Source organism: Pleurodeles waltl, chromosome 5 (assembly GCF_031143425.1).
Source record: "Pleurodeles waltl isolate 20211129_DDA chromosome 5, aPleWal1.hap1.20221129, whole genome shotgun sequence".
NCBI lineage: Eukaryota > Metazoa > Chordata > Amphibia > Caudata > Salamandridae > Pleurodeles > Pleurodeles waltl.
The window spans coordinates 1,532,543,886-1,532,563,693 of NC_090444.1; the positions used below are offsets into that span (position 1 = coordinate 1,532,543,886).

General features: G+C 44.1%; 1 protein-coding gene across 1 annotated transcript in view; it reads right to left on the reverse strand.

Annotated features, from left to right (window-relative positions):
* Positions 1-6,072: 6,072 nt before the first annotated feature.
* The window catches only part of MYOM2 (myomesin 2), a 571,331-nt gene continuing 557,595 nt past the window's right edge, over positions 6,073-19,808 (reverse strand). The window contains exons 35-37 of the mRNA XM_069235814.1: positions 9,422-9,444; positions 9,235-9,290; positions 6,073-8,343 (exon numbers count right to left, since the gene is read on the reverse strand). Coding sequence (XP_069091915.1) covers positions 7,963-8,343; positions 9,235-9,290; positions 9,422-9,444 — 460 coding nt within the window. The 3' untranslated portion in view covers positions 6,073-7,962. The remainder of the gene's footprint in view (positions 8,344-9,234; positions 9,291-9,421; positions 9,445-19,808) is intronic.

Consider the following 19,808-nt stretch of genomic DNA (forward strand, 5'->3'; position numbering starts at 1 on the left):
GCTACTAGTGGGCCTGTAGCACTGGTTGTGCCACCCATAAGTAGCCCTGTAAACATGGCTCAGACCTGCCACTGCAGAGTCTGTGGTTGCAGTTTTTAAGTGCAAATTCAACTTGGCAAGTGTACCCACCTGCCAGGCCTAAACCTTCCCTTTTTATACATGTAAGGCACCCCTAAGGTAGGCCCTAGGTAGCCCCATGGGCAGGGCACAGTGTATGTTAAAGGTGGGACATGTACTGATGTGCTTTACATGTCCTAACAGTGAAATACTGCTAAATTCAGTCTTCACTGTTGCAAGTTCTAACTCTCTCATAGGTTAACATGTGGGCTGCTTTTAAATAAATTTAAAGTGGAGATCCCCTTTGGGAGCAGATAGAAATGTGGAGTTTAGGATATCTGAATTCACAATTTAAAAATACATCTTTTAGTAAAGTTGTTTTTAGATTGTTAGTTTGAAGGTGCCACTTTTAGAAAGTAGGCATTTTCTTACTTAAACCATTCAGTGACTCTGCCTGTTTGTTGATTCCCTGTCTGCGTCAGTTTGACAGTTGGGCTGTTTGCACCTCTCCTCTAGACAGTAACACAAAGGGAGCTAGGGTGTAGCCTGCATACTCACACCTGAAAGAGCAGTGCCTGCCCTCTCACAATGCAGTTTCTATCACCCTGTATACCTGGGGCATGACGGGGCAAGGCAGGATCTTGTGTACAACAGAGACTTTCCTTTGGAGTAGGCCTACTTCAAAGGCAGAAAGGGGTATAAGTATTGGACCCAAAACCCCTGAAAAATCAGATCACTTCTTGATTCAAGAGGAACCTCTGCCAAGGAGAAGAGCTGAAGAGCTGAGGAGACATGCTGCCCCTGCCTGTGACAGTGCTTTATAAAGCTATCCTGCAGTTGCTGCTTCTGCCTGTGAAAGGGGACAAAGACTGGACTTTGTTGTGCATTCCTGCTTGTGAAGAATCTCCAAGGGCTTGAGTTGAGCTTGTCCCCTGTTTTGAGGTATCAGGGCATTCAAAGACTTCCTCTCCTAACAGCTGGACTCTCTGCTGAGACTCCTGCCCTGCCAGGTGGTGTCCTATCCAGTCCCTGGGCCCTTGAAAAGGGAAGTTGGTACACAACAGCTAAAAATCCATGCACAGAACGCCATGTGGGGAAATTTACGAAGTACCATCTGCAGCACGGCTGAGAAAACGACATGCCGCCAGCCTCGCAGCTAAAATTGATGCTCCATGTGCACCGAGGCTGGGAGATCGACGCATCACAGCTGGGAAAACGACGCCCTATACCCACTTCTGGCTGCTGATAATGACGAAATCCCTGCTCGGCGTGATTGTCGAACACTGTGCAACAGCATTTTCCACGCATCGTCCCTGGGCGTCAAAGTCAACCCGACTCTGCACTGATCCGAGTAGATAAAATTCAGAATTTAGCAAGGGGTCATTGTGTAGATCATACAAGGTTTTCCTACAGAAAATAACAGCTGAAATAAAAAAATATTGAAATGGAGCAGAAAAAAACAGACATTTTTCTCCACGTTTTACTCAGTAACTTTTTCCTGCGATGTCAGATTTTTTAAAGCAATATACCGTTACGTCTGCTAGGCTCTTCTAGTTCCAGGGATATATAGGGCTTGTAGATACCCAGAGCCAATAAATGAGCTACACCTTGCAATGGGTTTTCATTCTATACCGGGTATACAGCAATTCATATGCTGAAATATAAAGAATGAAAAATAGGTATCAAGAAAACCTTTGTATTTCCAAAATGGGCATAAGATAAGGTGTTGAGAAGCAGTGGTTATTTGCACATCTCTGAATTCTGGGGTGCCCATTCTAGCATGGGAATTACAGGCCATTTCTCAAATAGATGTCTTTTTTACACACTTTCTTACATTTGGAAGGAAAAACGTAGAGAAAGACAAGAGACATTAACACTTGTTTTGCTATTCTGTATTTCCCCAAGTCTCCCGATAATAATGGTACCTCACTTGCGTAGATAGTCCTAATGCTCGCGACAGGAAACGCAACATGGACACATCACATTTTTACATTGAAATCTGACGTGTTTTTTGCAAAGTGCCTAGCTGTAGATTTTGGCCTCTAGCTCAGCTGAAACCAAGGGAAACCTACCAGGCCTGCACATTTTTAAAACCTAGACACCTAGGGAAATCCAAGATGAGGTGACTTGTGGGGCTTTCACTAGTTTCTGTTACCCAGAATCCTTTGCAAACCTCAAAATGTGGCCAAAAAAACACATTTTCCTCACATTTAAGTGACAGAAAGTTCTGGAATCTGAGACTTGCCACAAATTTCCTTACACCCAGCATTCCCCAAGTCTCCTGATAAAAATGGTACCTAACTTGTGTGGGTAGGCCTAGCGCGCGCAACAGAAAATGCGCAAAAACACAACGTGGACAAATCACATTGTCCCAAAGAAAACAGAGCTGTTTTTTGGAAAGTGCCTAGCTGTGGATTTTGGCCTCTAGCTCAGCCGTCTCCTAAAGAAACCTACCAAACCTGTGCATTTTTTTAAACTAGACACCTAGGGGAATCCAAGATGTGGTGACTTGTTGGGCTCTCACTAGGATTCTGTTACCCAGAATCCTTTGCACACCTTAAAATTTGGCCAAAAAACCTTTTTCCTCACATTTCGGTGACAGAAAGTTCTGGAATCTGAGGGGAACCACAAATTTCCTTCCACCCAGCATTCCCCCAAGTCTCCCGATAAATATTGTACCTCACTTGTGTGGTTAGGCCTAGCGCCCGCGACAGGGAAAGCCCCAAAACACAATGTGGACACATCACATTTTCCCAAAGAAAGCAGACCTGTTTTTTGGAAAGTTCCTAGCTGTGGTTTGTGGCCTCTAGCTCAGCTGGCACCTAGGGGAACCTACCAAACATGTGCATTTTTTAAAACCAGACATCTAGGGGAATCATAGATGGGGTGACTTGTGGGGCTCTCACCAGGTTCTGTTACCCAGAATCCTTTGCAAACCTCAATATTTGGCAAAAAAACACTTTTTCCTCACATTTTGGTGATAGAAAGTTCCTGGAATCTGAGAGGAGCCACAAATTTCCTTCCACCCAGCATTCCCCAAATTCACCCGATAACATTGGTACCTCACTTGTGTGGGTAGGCCTAGTGCCCGGGACAGGAATAGACCACACAACGGTCAATGTTGGTCTTTACATGTGGGCAATTGTTGACCCTGGGGTGATCCATTCCTAACTCAGGCACTAGGTACAGGCACTCAAGTGGGGTAGTATTTTTATCAGGACAGGTGGGGAAACACTGGGTGGTAGGAATGTTGTGGATCCCACCATATTCCTGTAGTTTGTGTGACAGAAATGCAAGAAACAAAATGTATTCAACATTTCAGATTTGCAGGGTATTCTGGCTAAGAAAAAGTTGGGGAAGCCACACGTCACACCTCTGTGGACACCCCCAGATGTCTAGTTTCCAGAAATGTATGGGTTTACTATGTTTCCCTATATGGCCGCCAAGCCTAGGGCCAAAAACACAGGTGCCTGCCTTACAAAACAAGTTTGTTTCTTGATAGATAATTTTGATGTCTCCACAATACGATTTGGGCAGTGGAATTTGGGGCTGAACTAAATTGGGGTGCTCTGAAGAGAACACTCTCTCTCTGTGCTTGCTGCCGCATGCACCTGCTCTCTGGGTTGGGCTAACCCGCTAGTGTCCCGTTACACAGACTGTGCTTGCGAAGGGACAGCTGGACTGTCCTCATCACCTCCCTCATAACTACTGAAGAGGAGTTGTCGAATGGGACTCCTCCGACTGAAAAATCACTCCCAGAGTCTGCGCCATTGTCCTATCCCTCAAATGCTGTCTCAGTATCTGCTGTCTCAGTCTCTGATCCTATGTCAGAGCTGTCCTCTTTAACCCGAGTCAGGGCTTGAGCAGCAGTCATCCAACGAGATGCCATCTCTGCCACTGGCTAAACAGTTGCTCTAAAACGCTAGCCTACGTAGACAGTCACAAAATTGCTGCTGTGTGTGTGATACGTGCAACAGTAGAGGTCACCTTACCTTTGCTTTTTCCCTCAATCAGCACGTTCTTTCAAGACACTCAAAAAACACCTTGTCACATACCAATTGTCACAGTCTTTAGCACCTCTAGCACCCAGTCCAACAATCATTATTGGTGCTCCCACTCCCATGTCCTCCTCCTCTGATTCCCTCCCTACCAGCCAGTAAAAGTGCCCTTCATCTCTCCATAGCCGCCCCCCCCACACACATACATTTCATTTGCATTATAGTGCAGGTAATGGCTGACTTTACTAATGTACTCAGCTATTTACATAAAATACAGATTTGCTCTTTGCAGTAAGCATAAACCTTCTGCGCTATTTTATAGCATCAAAACTGCCACTAGACAAACGTCTGATCCTTTTGTAGCAGAAACATAATCACAAGACTTACATGACTTACTTGACCTTTTTATTGCTGCCTAAAGGCTACAGTTGAAACACGTCAGTTGAAGGATGTGCATTGCTTTGAAGACGCAAGCTGTAACTGCGAGACAACAGGTGGTAAATATATGTATATATACATGTATATCTATCTACCTATCTATATATATATATACACACACACACACATATATATATATATATATATATATATATATATATATGTATATATATTCCACTTTTATATGTTGGTCCGGTTTTCCTGGGGGCTAATCGCAGCCCCCAGGGAAACCACACATGCATTGACAAAAGTGATCTATCTATCTATATTAATATATATATATATATATATATATGTATATATATATATATATATATATATATATTTTAGTAGTTGTATGGTTTCCTTGGGGGCCATAATGGCCCCCAAGGAAACCACACAACTACTAAAAAATGATTGCCCCCACAGGGGGTCGCCCTGCTCAGGGGCGACTGCCTGTCAATTTCTTTTTTTTTTTTAAATGCAGCCCTTGGGGGGTGGGGGGGGTGATCGCACCCTCCCAGAGGACACCTACCTTTTTTGCAAAAAAATAATATGCCCGCGGGGGTTGGTGTACTGTTTGTCGAGGGGGCCGACCCCCCAAGTCAAATCCCTGATGTCTAGTGAAGTTTCCTGGCCCTCGATCGCGCTGCATTTGCGATCGAGGGCTAGGAAACCCGTTCAGGAAGGCCTTGTTTGAAAGGGGAGTGTCTCCCCTTTCAAACGAGGCCTTCTCAAACGTTGGGAAGGCCGTTTGGGGCTGTTTTCCCCATTGGAGCAGGAAGCTGCCGCAAGTCCGCTTCCTGCTCCGATAGAGAAAACAAAAGAGTGACGTTAGCGCGCCTCACGGCACGCTGACATCTTAAAGGGGTGGGTGAGGGATCGGGGGAGACACGTCTCCCAGGATATTTTAGAAAAAAAAAATCCTCGGGTGATATGCACCCGAGGATTTTTTAACCCCCTCCCTGGTGTCAGCCGCTGGTCGTGACCCGCACCAAGAAGGTAGTGTGGGTGTCGGTTAGTGGCCAACCCCCACACTGTAGGGTTTAAGTAAGCAGTCAACCATAGTCTAAGTTTCTCAACTTGAGTTTTCTAAATTAATATATGCCCTCTCCTCCATATCAGTGTGATACATTTTCTAGACACTGCCCCTGAGCAGTCTTTGCAACCAACCCACGCCCACCAGGTTTATATTCACAAAAACCCTGTGTTTTCCTTCTTGTTTTTTTTCACGTCGTCAGCTCAGCAATGGAACCCAATGCCCTTTGTAGTCAAATAAGTTTTCTCTTTAATAAAATTCAGATCTGCGCTGAAGAATCACTTGTTGAAATGTGAATCTGAAAAACTTGCTTTACCCTTGCAGCTCCCTCACTACAGACGAGGCTCTGTCAACCGAGGGGCGGAGGTTTATTTTTATATTGATTTCTCATCTGTCACTTTTTCATCTGTTCTTTCTTCTGTTTGTGAGGCTGTCCAACTACTTGCAAAAAATATGCAGAACCTCGATACATCAATCAGCATATTGCAAGCACACTAGGTCGACATATTGCACGTGGACAATGAATTGTTCTAGACACAAATTAATGAAAAAGACACAGAATTAAAGGGTTCTAACTTTATTAGCACCTAACAAGAAATACAAGTGCTGCATAATTCAATTTTATAAGTTGATTTCAATATAGGGACTCTCATAACATGCACTGTACCATTGATCTTTACTATGGAACGTATGATTTGGCATAAAAGCAACACCTAACAGAGTCTCTGTGCTAACATTTTCAAGAAGCACTTCTGGTGAGGCGTGCACACAAAATGTGGAAGTGGAATTATCGAGGTTACTAAACATCGAGGACAAAATATTGAAAAGAAATATTTTGACGGTTAAATCTAGAATTTCTATAACTACCTCCACATATATGTACCTAAGCGGTACATATACTCTCAATGTATGCAGATGTAATATTAGGAATACTGCATCTATACCATGCGTTTACCGTTTAATATGTTGTCTTCCTTATTTTGTCTTCGATATTCTTGTTCCACAATATTCCCCATCTCGATATTCGTTTGTACAATCTTCCGGTAACAGTAAATTAGCCCTACTGAAATTGGATATAAGGGTGCGACAACTTCTCTGCCCTGATAGCTGTAAAGAAAGGTAACTGCTTGCAGCTCTGTCTGGGGGGAGGGTGGGGGAGTGTTTTGCAACTTGCCTGTTTCAAGACTTGATATGTCAACAGTAGTACTTTTAGAAAAGATATGAAACTGAAAAATCATTGGCTCACTTAACTAGAAGTCAAAGGCAGGCATAAGTGCAGTGTTAGTACCCATAGTTTCAAAACACCCAGCAGAATGTTAACGATACCCCTAAAACAGTTTATACCGCTAATAGTGTTTTGTTTGTGGAATATTACATTCAGTGCTCAATTTAATTGAATATTTCTTCTTTTGTAGCCCGTGTTAGCTCTATTTCGATTACGGCCTTATTTAGCGTTTGGTGGATGGAGATGCAGTCAAAATGAGGCTACTATTTCTTATTACAAATACCGGAGGCTACAACACTGGTAATACAGTGGATGCAGGGCCGGCCATAGTCCTGGTGGTGCCCTGTAGACATTTGTTCGCGACCCCCAATTACCACCTCTGCTAAGAAAACTCAAATCTCTCTCCAAGCAGACCATTAATCACCAGAGTTTTCTCGACATTTTTATTGCTGCCTGAAAATTGCTGGAGGGAAGGAACTCTGTGGTAGGTGCTTTTAAAATCATAATAGAATTGAAAACACGGCTTCCCCACCCGAGGTCAGCACCTGGTGCGGTGGCACCAGTCGCAGTGCCCTAGAGCCGGCCCCGAGTGTACGCGACACAAACCGAGCATCTGACGAATATCCCATCCGACAAAATGTATCTATTGGCTGAGGCTGTCTGCCTGGTTGTGTGAGGGAGGCACGAGAAATCATTTCTGAATTTTCACATGAGAATTTTGAGGCATTTTGTTGATTGGTATAGCGGAGGCAAATAAAATGATGCACTGGACACTGGAGTCTCCTCTCGTGGCATCTATAGGAGCAGAACGCTGACATCAAGAGCTGCTTGAAAGCCGGTGCGTGCTCCAGGTCAGACGGGATAACGGGTATATGGAAATTGTGATTTTTGTAAAACAGGGAAGATAAAATCAAAAATAGATTCGGTGGTTTCTCATAAAAGCAATGTGTTGAGATTTATCATGTTTACTATCCCCACCTGGGATGGTACCAGTGTTCAGCTACTGCTCTGTAAGTTGTATTATCTAGTAAGACCTCGGTAAAAATGCACACCTTATATCTAACAGACACTCTCAGTTAAGGGCAGGTGTTGTGGTATATATAACATGTATAGCGAGAACAATCATCTTACAAACGTTTTACGTGGACATACAAATACTATAGATTCTGATGGACATCTCTAACATTCTAATTGGAGCACCTGTATTTTTACTACATTTTTTTGCTTTACTTTCTGTTGGATTTTACTCCTTTGGGAGGCACCTTTGCCGGTGCAGCTGGTTTTGATGGGGCCGCCTTAGGAGCTGCTTCTGCAGCTGCTACGGGTGTTGGCTTTGAGGGCTGCGTTGGTTTAATTTCGGGCACGTCTTCACCATGTTTGTAGACGCTCACAGTCACATCCACCGTTTCACCTCCGTACTTGTTCCTGACGTAAATTCCGTATTTGCCTGAATCCTCTGAGGATACACCTGTGATGGTTAAGCTGGCATACTTCGACTGTTCCAATGTCACTGAGAAGTGGTCGTTGAGTTCAAGATCTCGGTCGTTCTTCAGCCAGCTCACCTCAGGCGCAGGGTCGCCACACACTGTGCAAGTTAGGCTTAGAGTCTAGAGAAGGGAAGTAATACGAACAAATGTAAAATAACACATTCAGTTACTATAAATAAACTCACACACTGAGCTATTATATAACAACAGATTTGATCAGTATTTTTCAGGACTGCAACAAGCACGGAACAAACCAATTTGACAGCTAGGATCCGATTAGCAAAAGTGAGTAAACATTCAATGAGATCGCATGGCTATAAATGTAGTTCTTTTTTTAATTTAGTTTTTTTGGTTAAAACCCGGAAACCTACAACAACTCATGTTCAATTTTCACTCCAGCTACTGTGTGATATTTTAAATTGTTTCATGCAATTTTTACAAAATATCATGAAAATTTGCAAAGCAGTATTTTGAAATTCTGGACAATCTACATTTTGCTCAAAATGAGAAAAAAAATTTGAATGAGTAAATGCACATTCGTCTCAACTTTGCAATTGCTAAATTCCTTATGCGCTGGAAAGTCTGCAGGCAAAACTATTACTCAATGGAGTTTCGAGCAAATTTGCAACTGTCAACTATTTCTTTCAATACACCTGAAACGTTTTCTGACCTCCAAAAAAGTTGGAATTATGTTCCAGATGTAGAAGTAACTTGACGGCAACACACTGCAGACCGGTCAGCCTTTTCATTTGTGCAAGGGGCTCACTGACAGGTACCTTTCACGTGAATGGGTTACAGTGACTACCCCAAGGAGTGGCCGATTTACTCTTATATTGCCACTGCATAATAGTTTGCAAAGTATACAAACTTCTGGTTTGAGGGCTGCGGTCGGTAAAGTGGATAATTGAAAATATCCTTTTGTATACAGTGGTATGTTTCTTGTCAAGCATATGCATACAAATCAATAAAAGAGCTTATAAGAATGATACAATCAGACAACGCTCTCCTTACCTTGCCATCCATTATAGTAACCACATCAGGTAATCCACCAACAACCTTACCACGATCTAAAAATGATAAGATGAATTCGAAAGAGAAAATTAATAAACACGTTTTTGAAATCATCTATATTTTCTCGAGTCATGGTACACAAGTGTAACACAAAAACATATGATTTCCAAAAGGGCAGGATACTTACGCTTCTCAGCGAACGCAGCTTGCCTGGAAGTAAAAAATAGATAAATAAATCGCATGCCAGTTAAGGACTTGACACAATGTGACATGCTAAAACACCAACAGACACAAATAGAGCATAAAAATAAAACAGCTAAAGGCTGCGCGATTGGCTTTATCAATATTCTTTGAGAGCGCATATAGAGAGGCCACAGAAAAAAAGCAAGGATGAGAGTAAGAAAACACTTGCAATAAAGCTCTCTGCAACCAAACACAGAAAAGGGTTCTGAAAGCTCTGGTTACTTTCTGTAGTTTTCACTTGTTCCCTTAGCTCCTTGTCTGGGAAATAGGAGGACATAGGATGAAAGACAGGGTCACTCTGTAATGTCATCAAAGGTTTAATAGTGTTTAATGTCACTTGTGCTATGCCTGGTATTTTGGTGAAGTGACAACTTAGGACCCTATTATACAAACCACCGTGGCCCAATGGGCGTTTACGCCCGCTTTGTGTGACCCAGTGGCACTTTGGTATTACAGAAAGGATTGCAGACACTTGTGTGCCCGTTCTCTATTATAGATGGTGCTGGTGCACGTATACCTCCAGAGCTATTTTCAGAGGGCATTCCCTCATTTGCATGGGAGTGTGACCAAATGCAAATAGGAGAATGTCTTTGCCTCTGTGCTCCTGAAGTAGTATAGATGCAAGTGAAAGGCGCCATCAGAAGCCATCAGCAATAATAATGCACCATAAAGAGGTGGCACTCTGTTAGTGTTTCCCCTGATGGCAGCCCTCTGGAGGGAGTAAAGTGGGTCCTATAGATTCCCTAGACAAACCCAGCCACTCACCTGAAAGGAGATCTCTCACCCCTCTTAAAAGTGCAGGTAGGTTGCCACCTGCACAGTGAAACATAGAGTGGCTGCTTCAAAGCCCCTCTGTATTTCAATTGAATGCGCTAGCCTCACGATAAAGCAAGTTTGCGGCTGACCTGGGGGAAGCACATTCAATCTAATATGGTGCAATAAAGGAAAAAGCATTGTATGTGTAATATGGTCCATGAATGCACATCAGCAATCAGGTGGAATTCTGAATTCAGCATTACCTGAAAGGGGCCCATATAATTCTGCAAGAATTTTTTTTCTGGGTGCAGATTAGCAGGCTGACTTTTTCATATCTTAATTCCTGGCCGCTTTAGGTGATGGGTCGCCATGGAAGGCAGTTTAAATGCCTGAACTTTGCATGGATTTGTTTCTACTGTTAAAACTATTGATCATATTAAAAAGCAATCATCAAAACAGGTAAATCAGCAAGAAAAGGATGGAATGGAATGGACTGCTGTGAGTAAGAAGCGAAGACACAAGAGAAACTACAGTGGCCGCAGCTCCCCTTTTATAACCCCACAAAATGTTGGAATGCGCAAAACGGGAATTTGATCTCATACAATGGGGCTGTTCAACATTTTCTGTGTCTCATAATGCGGGAGGAGTAAGCATGACCTGGAACAAATGAATTCTTCTACAGTAATATAGTGATAACACCTTCACTAGTGATCGTTCTAAATATCAAAGATTCCATTCCTTCCTCTCCTCAGACACCATGAGCTGATGGGCAGGTGGCTATCTCCCTGCACATACAGTGCATCCTTCTAGCACTTAAATACTGCTGCAAAATACATTGCAATCTTTAATTGAACCTGCTTGACTATTTTCAACCACTTCATACAACATATAGAGTAAACGTATAGAACAGCAAAAGCAAAATTAATAAATTACAGTAGGCTATACAAAGACCTAATGCATCATGCATGGAAGGTGTAAACATGTCAGAAAAATCATGGTTTAGCACAGAGCTGGCTTTAGAGCTGGTGGCGCTGAATGTGACAATCGTTTTTGGCATCCCTCATCCCCAATGACCTCCTTCTCCAAGGATCCTATCATTATCACCCTCCAACAGTGTCCTTTATCTCTCCATAGTCCCTCTCACATGCATTTTATTTGTTTTATAGCACTATTCATGCCAGAGCACTATACATCACACACACACACACACACACACATTATACAGAGACAATGAATCATATTTGTGTAAATCTGTCGGTGGGAAAATGAGGATTACAAGGTGTAGGGATCACAAGGCATCCTCACTAGTAGTCAATATATTTTAAGAGCACTTGATCTGTAGGAGCACAAATGATTTAACCATACCACAGTGACTAGGGTGAATTTACTAATAGGAATGCACTTCTACTCAAACAAGCCTTTTTACCAACATTAGGATAATTATGATTGGGAAAAAACATAACTCTCTAACCTTTCCCATCCTATTTGCATGCAGCTCTTTGATGGCAGTTCACAGGTCACTATGCTGCATTAGGAATGTAACTTATGAACTGCAAGTCACAACATGATCTCTGTGAGAAGAGCAGTAGCCAACTGAGCTATCCACATAAAAAACAGTTCTTCGATCTGCGTGGTGCAAACTCTTTGCAGCTGATATTTAGCACTTTGTGCTACTTTATGATGAGTCAAAACTTCGACTAAACAAAACCCAGATCACTCTGCAGCAGGAAAATGAATCAACAAAATAATCTTGACATTTTTATTGGTGCATGAAAGCTGCTTGATACATAAGCAACTCTGCAGCAGGTGCTTTTAAACTCATAAGTTATTTATATTACTTCCAATCACAGTGACTTCAAAGTCAGTGCCAGGTGCAGCTGCACCAGTTGCACCGCCCTAAAGCCGACCCATGGTTTAGCATTGTTTACTCAGGTCCCTCTCCCATTTTAACAAGGTCATAACAATTACTAGGAAAATGTGTTATCTCATCTGCTCATTTGCAACCCAGGGGTGGATTGCATTGACTCTGAAGATCAATTTAGTACTAGAATTTTTGGGTAAGATGGATAGTGCTGGTGTTATATTGCAACAACATTTGCACTGTCTACTAAAGGAAGTATGATATTTGCACTATTGTTCAAAAAGTAAATTTTGAACAAGCCAGTCTGTCCAAATGTGAGAACTAACGGTGGGGTATAATTGCATTGCAGCTGGAGCAATATAGGTAGTTCAGTGGTTTCAATGTTAAATTGCACTAACACTGGTGCCATCAATTTGTAAACAGGGATTGAACAATTAAAAAAATATTCATTGATGTCATATCGACTTTCTTTGATGACCCAAAACATCTGGAGTGTGAAAACCCTTTACGTCCTACACAAACCTTCTTTTCTGTAGACATTTGAAAAAAAATCTTTGTTTCAACAGGTACTGCACTGCACATCCTATGACCAATTGGCCAACTCAAGGGCATATCATATCAGGTATTGGACAGGTCCTACTTTCCATCCGCTGTCATGAATAGTTGTGGAGTCCCACAGGGTTCCGCTTTCAGTCCTACACTGTTTAATTTTTATATGTTACCTCTGGCAGAAGTTGTCAAGCCATTTGGGATGTCCTTAGTTTCCTATGCGGATAATACAAAGCTGGTAGTATCACTTTCCACGAACTCCAGTGTCAACGGCTCAACACTTGCCCCTTGCCTTCAATCTGCAGCAGCATGAATGTCACAAAGTAGGCTGAAACTTATTGATATTAAGACTGAAGTGATGATACTTGGACATCAGTCACAGCTTAGATCTAACCCCTTTGTCCTGGAAGGCTTGGGAAAACGTCCACCTCCTAAAGTGCTTACTAAAAGTCTGGGTGTCTGGCTTGACCCCCAACTCACTCTGACTCAACAGGTGTTGGACCTGCCCCTTTTACAGGGTCATTCCCCAGACTTTTTGCCTCCTTATTTTTCTAACCTTTGTTGGCTGACGTTTTGATTCTGAGCACTTTTTCACTGCTAACCAGTGCTAAAGTGCATGTGCTCTCCCTTGTAAAATTGGTATGATTGGTTTATACCTAATTGGCATGTTTCATTTACCTATAAGTCCCTTGTAAAGTGGTATCCCCATACCCAGGGCCTCTAAATTAAATGCTGCTAGTGGGCCTGCAGCGCTGCTTGCGCCACCCACTGAAGTAGCCCGTCAAACCTATCTAGGCTTACTAGCACAGGGCTTGTGTGCGCAGATTTCTGCCACAGGGACCTGACACCTACATTTACTTGCCAGGCCCAGAACTCCCTTTTAACTACATTTAAGTCACCCCTAAGGTACGCCCTAGTTAGCCCTATGGGCAGGGTTGTGTGGCCTGTCCCGGTAGTGACAAACAGTCTAACTTGGTGTCTCACCTCTGTGAGTGCAGTCTTCTCATAGGATTGCATTAGAAGTGCCCTGCTATATGTGTAAGGGGTATTGTTTGATTTATGAGGGGTAGCGTAGGCACGTTTGGTATGGTTGTGGTAGTGATGAGAAATGCTGCTTACTGGTGTAGGTGTAATTTTATTACTATCAGAGAAATGCTACTTCTAGAAAGTGTGCATTTATCTGTGCTTATGAGTTTGGTGTTTTGCAGTTTGCCTCCAATCCAAGTCTGGGCAGACTGACAGTTGGGGCTTTGTGCATACTTTTCAGACAGCCTGAACACAGGGAGGGTGGAGGTGTCACAGAGGTATATCTACCTACTGTAAAGCCTTTCTGGGCTGAGCCCAGAAGGGAGCGCCCCCCTTCCGCTGGTCTCTGCATTAGGATCAGGACGCTTCTTTTTCTCTTTTTACAAGAAACATGCACTTTCTCTTGAAACCCAGGAAGAGAGACCTCGACAGAGGCCCCTTTCCCTCACCCAAATAATTGTAATTGGGCCTCGCCTGGCCCCCACCCCGAGGACAGGGTGTGAGGAGGCAGAGGCAAGCCCCCATCAAAATCACGTCCATGGAGCCCTTCTCGGATACGATGGCTGGGAGGTCCCGGTCAACTTTTTACGTTCGGACTTAGTCTCTTTTTTGGATGTTTTTCTTTACCGGGACGAACCACGAAGTCAGGCCGGGTCGCGGTTGAGGCAAGCCGGCTAGAATTTCCGCGGCGGGCCGGTCCCTCTCTGGAGCTTTTTTCCAAAAATTCTCAAATCTTTTCCAAACTTCTGGGGCTTCACCCAGATGTTCTTTTAAGGTTCTTTTGGGGTCCACAGCTCACCCCAAGGGTCCAGAAGTTCTGTGATGGTCCTAGGGGGGTGCGGACTTCAACTCCCAGAATGCACCTGGCGCAAACTCCTTTTTGGCCACTGGACAGTGGTCAGCTGGTCGCTTTCTTCAGGAGTTGGTGCAGGGGACTCTGGTTAGCAATTTTTCACCTGTAGCAAACAGGGAGTCCCTCCTTGAACCAGTTGAAGCCAGGCAAAGTCCTTCTTGTGGTGAAGCCCAAGTGTGCAGCTGGTGCAGTCCTTCTGAGTGCAGGTTCCAGGTGCAGGCCAGGGGTCCAGCAGGGCAGTCCTTCTTCTCCTTAAGTTCTTTCTTCTTGAAATTTGGTGGGGATCTGAGGCGTGGGTGCAGGTCTGCCAGTTTTATCCTTGCTCCTGTGTGAAAAGCAGGGGGGTCCTGGTCCTCCAATCAGGGACAGGGTCGTCCCCCTGTGATGACCACTTCCTGGGAAGTGTGGCAAAAATCCATCCCAGAAGGCAACAGTCTCTAAAAATCCAACATGGATGAATCTGATTTTTGGAGGTTACATCTGGCTGAGCCCACCCACTGGTGTGGCTAAAAATCATAAACACACCCCTCTCCTGCCCTCTCCTAATCTAATCAAGGGGGCACCTAATTGTCTGGGGTTGCAGGATGTGGGGGTGTTGCTGGGTGCTCCAAATGTCCTTCTCTGCCTTTGAAGACCAGTTTGGCAGCCCTCCCCCTTCCTGCCTCACCATCTGCTGAGGGGAGATTCTCTCCCCCAAGCACATTCCTTTGTGTGAAGCCAGGCCACTTCACACCTCATCAAGGCAGCCTGGCAGAAGCTGCTGCAGGCTGGCCAATCAGAGCACAGCAGCAAAAACAATGCAGAGCTGAAATTGGCAACTTTTTAGGTAAAGTCTAAACTTTTTACCTGAACAAGTTATATTAAATCCAACAACTGGAAGTTGTGGGAATTATTACAACAATTAATTTGATACCAAATTCTTGGTATGTAACATTTAAGGAGACTTTAAAATTTAAAATAAAGTCTGCCCATTCTAGCCTATGAAGGCCATTTACTTCAATGAGGGAAAAACGAATTTGGGTGTTTTTACCTCACCAGGGCTTATAAATCTATTTTTATAAAGTCCCTGCTTATAGTTACATGGCACCCAGCCCTAGGGGCACATAGGGCACACCTTAGGGGTGACTTATATGTAAAAATAAGGTAATTTAAGACTTTGGAAGTACCTTTAATTCCAAAGTCGAATTTGCATATAACTTTAATTTAAAAGCAGCCAGCAAGGCAGGCCTGCCTTTAAAATGACACTGGGCACCTCAGCAGTGCACCTAGGTGTGCACCACCTATGCTGTGGTCCCTAAACCTACATGCCCTACCATATACTAGGGACTTATAGGTAGGTTAACTTAGCCAATTATAATTAGCCTAATTTGCATATCCATTTTACACAGAGCACAGGCCCTGGGACTGGTTAGAAGTACCCAGGGCACAATCAAAGTCAGGAAAACACCAGCAAAAAGAGGAAAATGGGGGCAAAAAGTTATGGGGCCTCTGCAATCAGCCCTGTTTTCTCACACATCCTCTACCAAGTGTTCAAGTGAGGAGCCCTGAAACAAGAGGAAAAGATGGGAAGACGGAGGGGGAACTGAAGAAAAGTATGGGAACAATAAAACCTTTGATGGATTTCTTCAAAAGGCTGTCGGGGCACTTGAAAAAGAGATAGAACTGGTACAGCGCTGCTTATCTGCCCCCACATCTTCAGCCCATAGTCCAGCCTACAGCTGTCAAGTGATACAGCCCCCTTTGTCAGTAGACTCACAGCCCGCATTGACCACCCCTTCCACTACACCCTCTAGAAACCCTCAGGAGTACCCGGCTGAAACTCCGAATTAACCTACTGCTCTTCCCGCACCAATCCCGCTAATCCGGGGCCCTTCTAAAGGAGGGTCCCTAATTACTGCCGATTCCAATAACAAAAGGAAAAGGAAACGAAGGGAGCCTATTATAAAAAACAAACGAACCCGGATCTCGAGCTCCCCCAATCCAGGCCTGGCTTCTAGTAATGACGCTACTTTAACTCCCTTAGAAAGTGTCAACGGACGACAGGCAACTGATCACATAATGGAACTTATAAAAGAAGAGTTCACCAAGCTGCTCCTCCCTATAGCAGCCCGTCTTCAAGCGATTGAGGAGAAACTGGAAGGACTCACCAAGATTCAGTTGCCGGTACCTCCTCCACCTGCAGAAATCCATTCTTATCCTCACCCCTCCCACTTGAGCCAACTCTACGCTAATGGCAGTAGATCCCCTGCTCTAATGAGCAAGGGTCTCCTCCTTCCCAATAATCACGAGGGGGACATATCCTATAGAGCAGCTAACATCTTAAAGAACAAGTACTCTAAGGTCCCAGCCCCTCTTTCAAAAGGAACTGGAGGCTCTGCTTCTTCTAACAATTCAGCAAATAATGTTGGTGCAGCTAATTCCACTTATGAGCATTCTCCAGTAGGCCCCATGAATATGGTGCAGATCAATGGCAGGACTGAACCGAGAGCGCTGCATCTTCCACCGGAGTCATGCCCAAACATCCCTTTCATCACCAATGTCCCTGAACTTAAGACCAAAACCTCGGAATCTTTTACCAAACTAAAAAATAAGGTTATACATTGGTTACATGCAAATGGTAGGATTGCATTTCATATGATACCCTCAATACTGATGGTGAGAAGGGTGGGGTGGGTGGGATCATTGGAGAAGATTGGTACAGGGGATTGTATTGTTATCAATTTCAATTCACCTGCTCTTGTCCAGCAGCTCTTTTTAAATGCTAATAAACCCTATCTTTTAGCAGGGGAAGTCTCTCTGTGTAGACTGCAAGTGCTCTGTCCTCCACCAGCGACAGTTGCGAATAGTAAGCTGCTAACGGCGCACAGAGTCTCCCCTGGTCTCCAGTTACAGTCTAACCCCGAATTAGGCCCTAGACGTTCCTCAGCTTCTCTCTCCGAGATAGATTGACAAAGTGATGGACCACAGGGAGTAGGCATGAGTTGCCATGAAACTGAGCACACCGTTTACCCTGCTCTTAGTGGTCTTATTCCATCCATACCATTTACCCTGATAGATTCCTGCAATCTGGGAATTACCGAGAATACCATATGTGCAGCCAGTGAGGAGGGAGGGGATCCCCCGCGACAAGCGCTCCTCGCAATTCTGGGTTTATCCCTTCTGTCAATTTACCAGACATGAATATGGCTGGTTCTGCACCCAGTGGGGCAAACAAATTACAGGACAAGAAAGAAAAGGGTCATTGTATGATCGTGGGGGACAACAAGGCTATTGGCTGCATCTCCTCTCTCAGTGAGCAATCCCCGAGAGAAGTTGGGCATGCTAAAACAAATGTTTTTGACATGGTTCTTAGTTGGAACATAGCAGGGCTGGAGAGCAAATTGCAAAGCCCAGGATGGGGTCAGTTTATCGACGAACATCAGATCTGTCTATTCCAAGAAACATGGGCACTGGGACCCAAACACAGACCAGGGTTTAAAAGCTACTGGGTTGCAGCGTGCAAGGTGTCTTCTGGGTGACCATCAGGAGGGCTACTTATATGGCTAAGCAGTTCTCTCAGGTTCAAGGTTGAAGTCATAGATATGGGCTGCCCTGACTTACAGGCCTTACTAGTATCGACCCTCAAGGAGAGACCTTTATTAATAATCAATATCTATAATAGGAGTGAGGGCAGTCACTATGATTCTGATGCCCTGACCATATTAGATAGCTTTCTCCATAACAACATCATCCCATTTCATCTCAATTGCAGGGGACCTTAATGTTACATTCGAGCCTAACCCTCTGGCCCAAGAGCTATATAAAGAAGAGGATGCCTATTGGGGTATCCCCCAGTTAGTGTCAAATAAAAAACCTAGATTGAATAGAATAGCGCACCAAGTTGCTGATATTACATTAACACATGGTCTCTGAGCTTGCAATGGTCGCTCCCGCTCAGACACTAACTTGCATTCCACTTTTAGGCGTGGAGCCCACAGGAGCCAGATTGACTATATTCTACTTGACATCTGACTGTGGGGCCACATGTCTGACATGAGGGTACAAGAGCACGATGAGAGTGACCATGATCCACTGATTTTATCGACCAGAGGCCTGCTGCCTTCGCTGGAAGCTCCCCACTTTAAGGCATATGCACAACAGCTCGCCCTGACAAATAACAGACGTAATGTCAAATGGGAGTCTGTTATTACCTCCCCTGATTCCCTCTCATCAATATATAACTTATTAGCAGACCAAATGGAGCGTATGCTTTTACACTCAGAGGATGGTGATGGTGATGGGCTATTAGCAGCTCACACTGAACTGTTTAACTCTTTAAAGCATCTTCTTACAAAAGAGATTACCAGTAAACCTAAGAAAAAGTGCAGTGCACGGTGGCTTAGCAATGCATGCAGGGAAGCCCAGCATAACCTATTGAGAACATTGAAAGAAGGCCATGCAGAGCTTATAAGAAAAGCAAGGAAGGACTATAAACAGGAATGCACTAGGGCGCGCAGAAGCTGGTAGGAGGCCAGATGGGCAGCTATTCTGGAGACTGCTAAAACAAACAACACTTCTAGGTTTTGGTTACTGATAGCAGATGATAGTAGAGATTCCTCTTCTTTGCCCGGTACTTCAATCCTCTCTGCAGTGTGGGCTGAGCACTTTGGTCGACTATATGAAGGGCCATCAAAAGCAGCTTTTAGGATCCCTGATGATAGCACAATCTATGGGGCCACCCCGATCAAATTCACTCTAGCTGAAACTAGAGCTGCAATTATTTCATTGAATTGGGGAAAGGCCCCTGGCCCTGATAAGATCCCGGGTTATCTAAACCTAATTTGTAATGCAGTTGTAGCAGGAGTTTCTGCTCCATCTTCCTGGAAAGTGGCCGAGATAGTTCCCATCTTCAAAAAAGGTAGTCCCAATGACCCTGCCAATTATCGACCAATATGTCTACTTGATAACTCTCAAAAAATCTATGCAAAGCGACTTCTGTTTCACCTTGATGAATGGATTTTAGAGTCTGAAGCCATATCTGATTCACAGGCAGGGTTTAGACCCGCAGTCAGTACCATAGATCAAGCCCTGAGATTCCTGGCAATTAAATGGAAGAATGTGGACCTAGGGGGGAGGGAATCTGTATGTGGTTTTCATTGACCTTAGAGCCGCATTTGACTTGGTTCCCAGGAACACACTATGGTTCACACGATCCAATATGGGCGTCCCAACTGGCCTCCTGAAACTCATTGTTCGTCTGCATGAGAATACCTACGCACAAATTAGATGCGGTAAGGATGGCGAGTT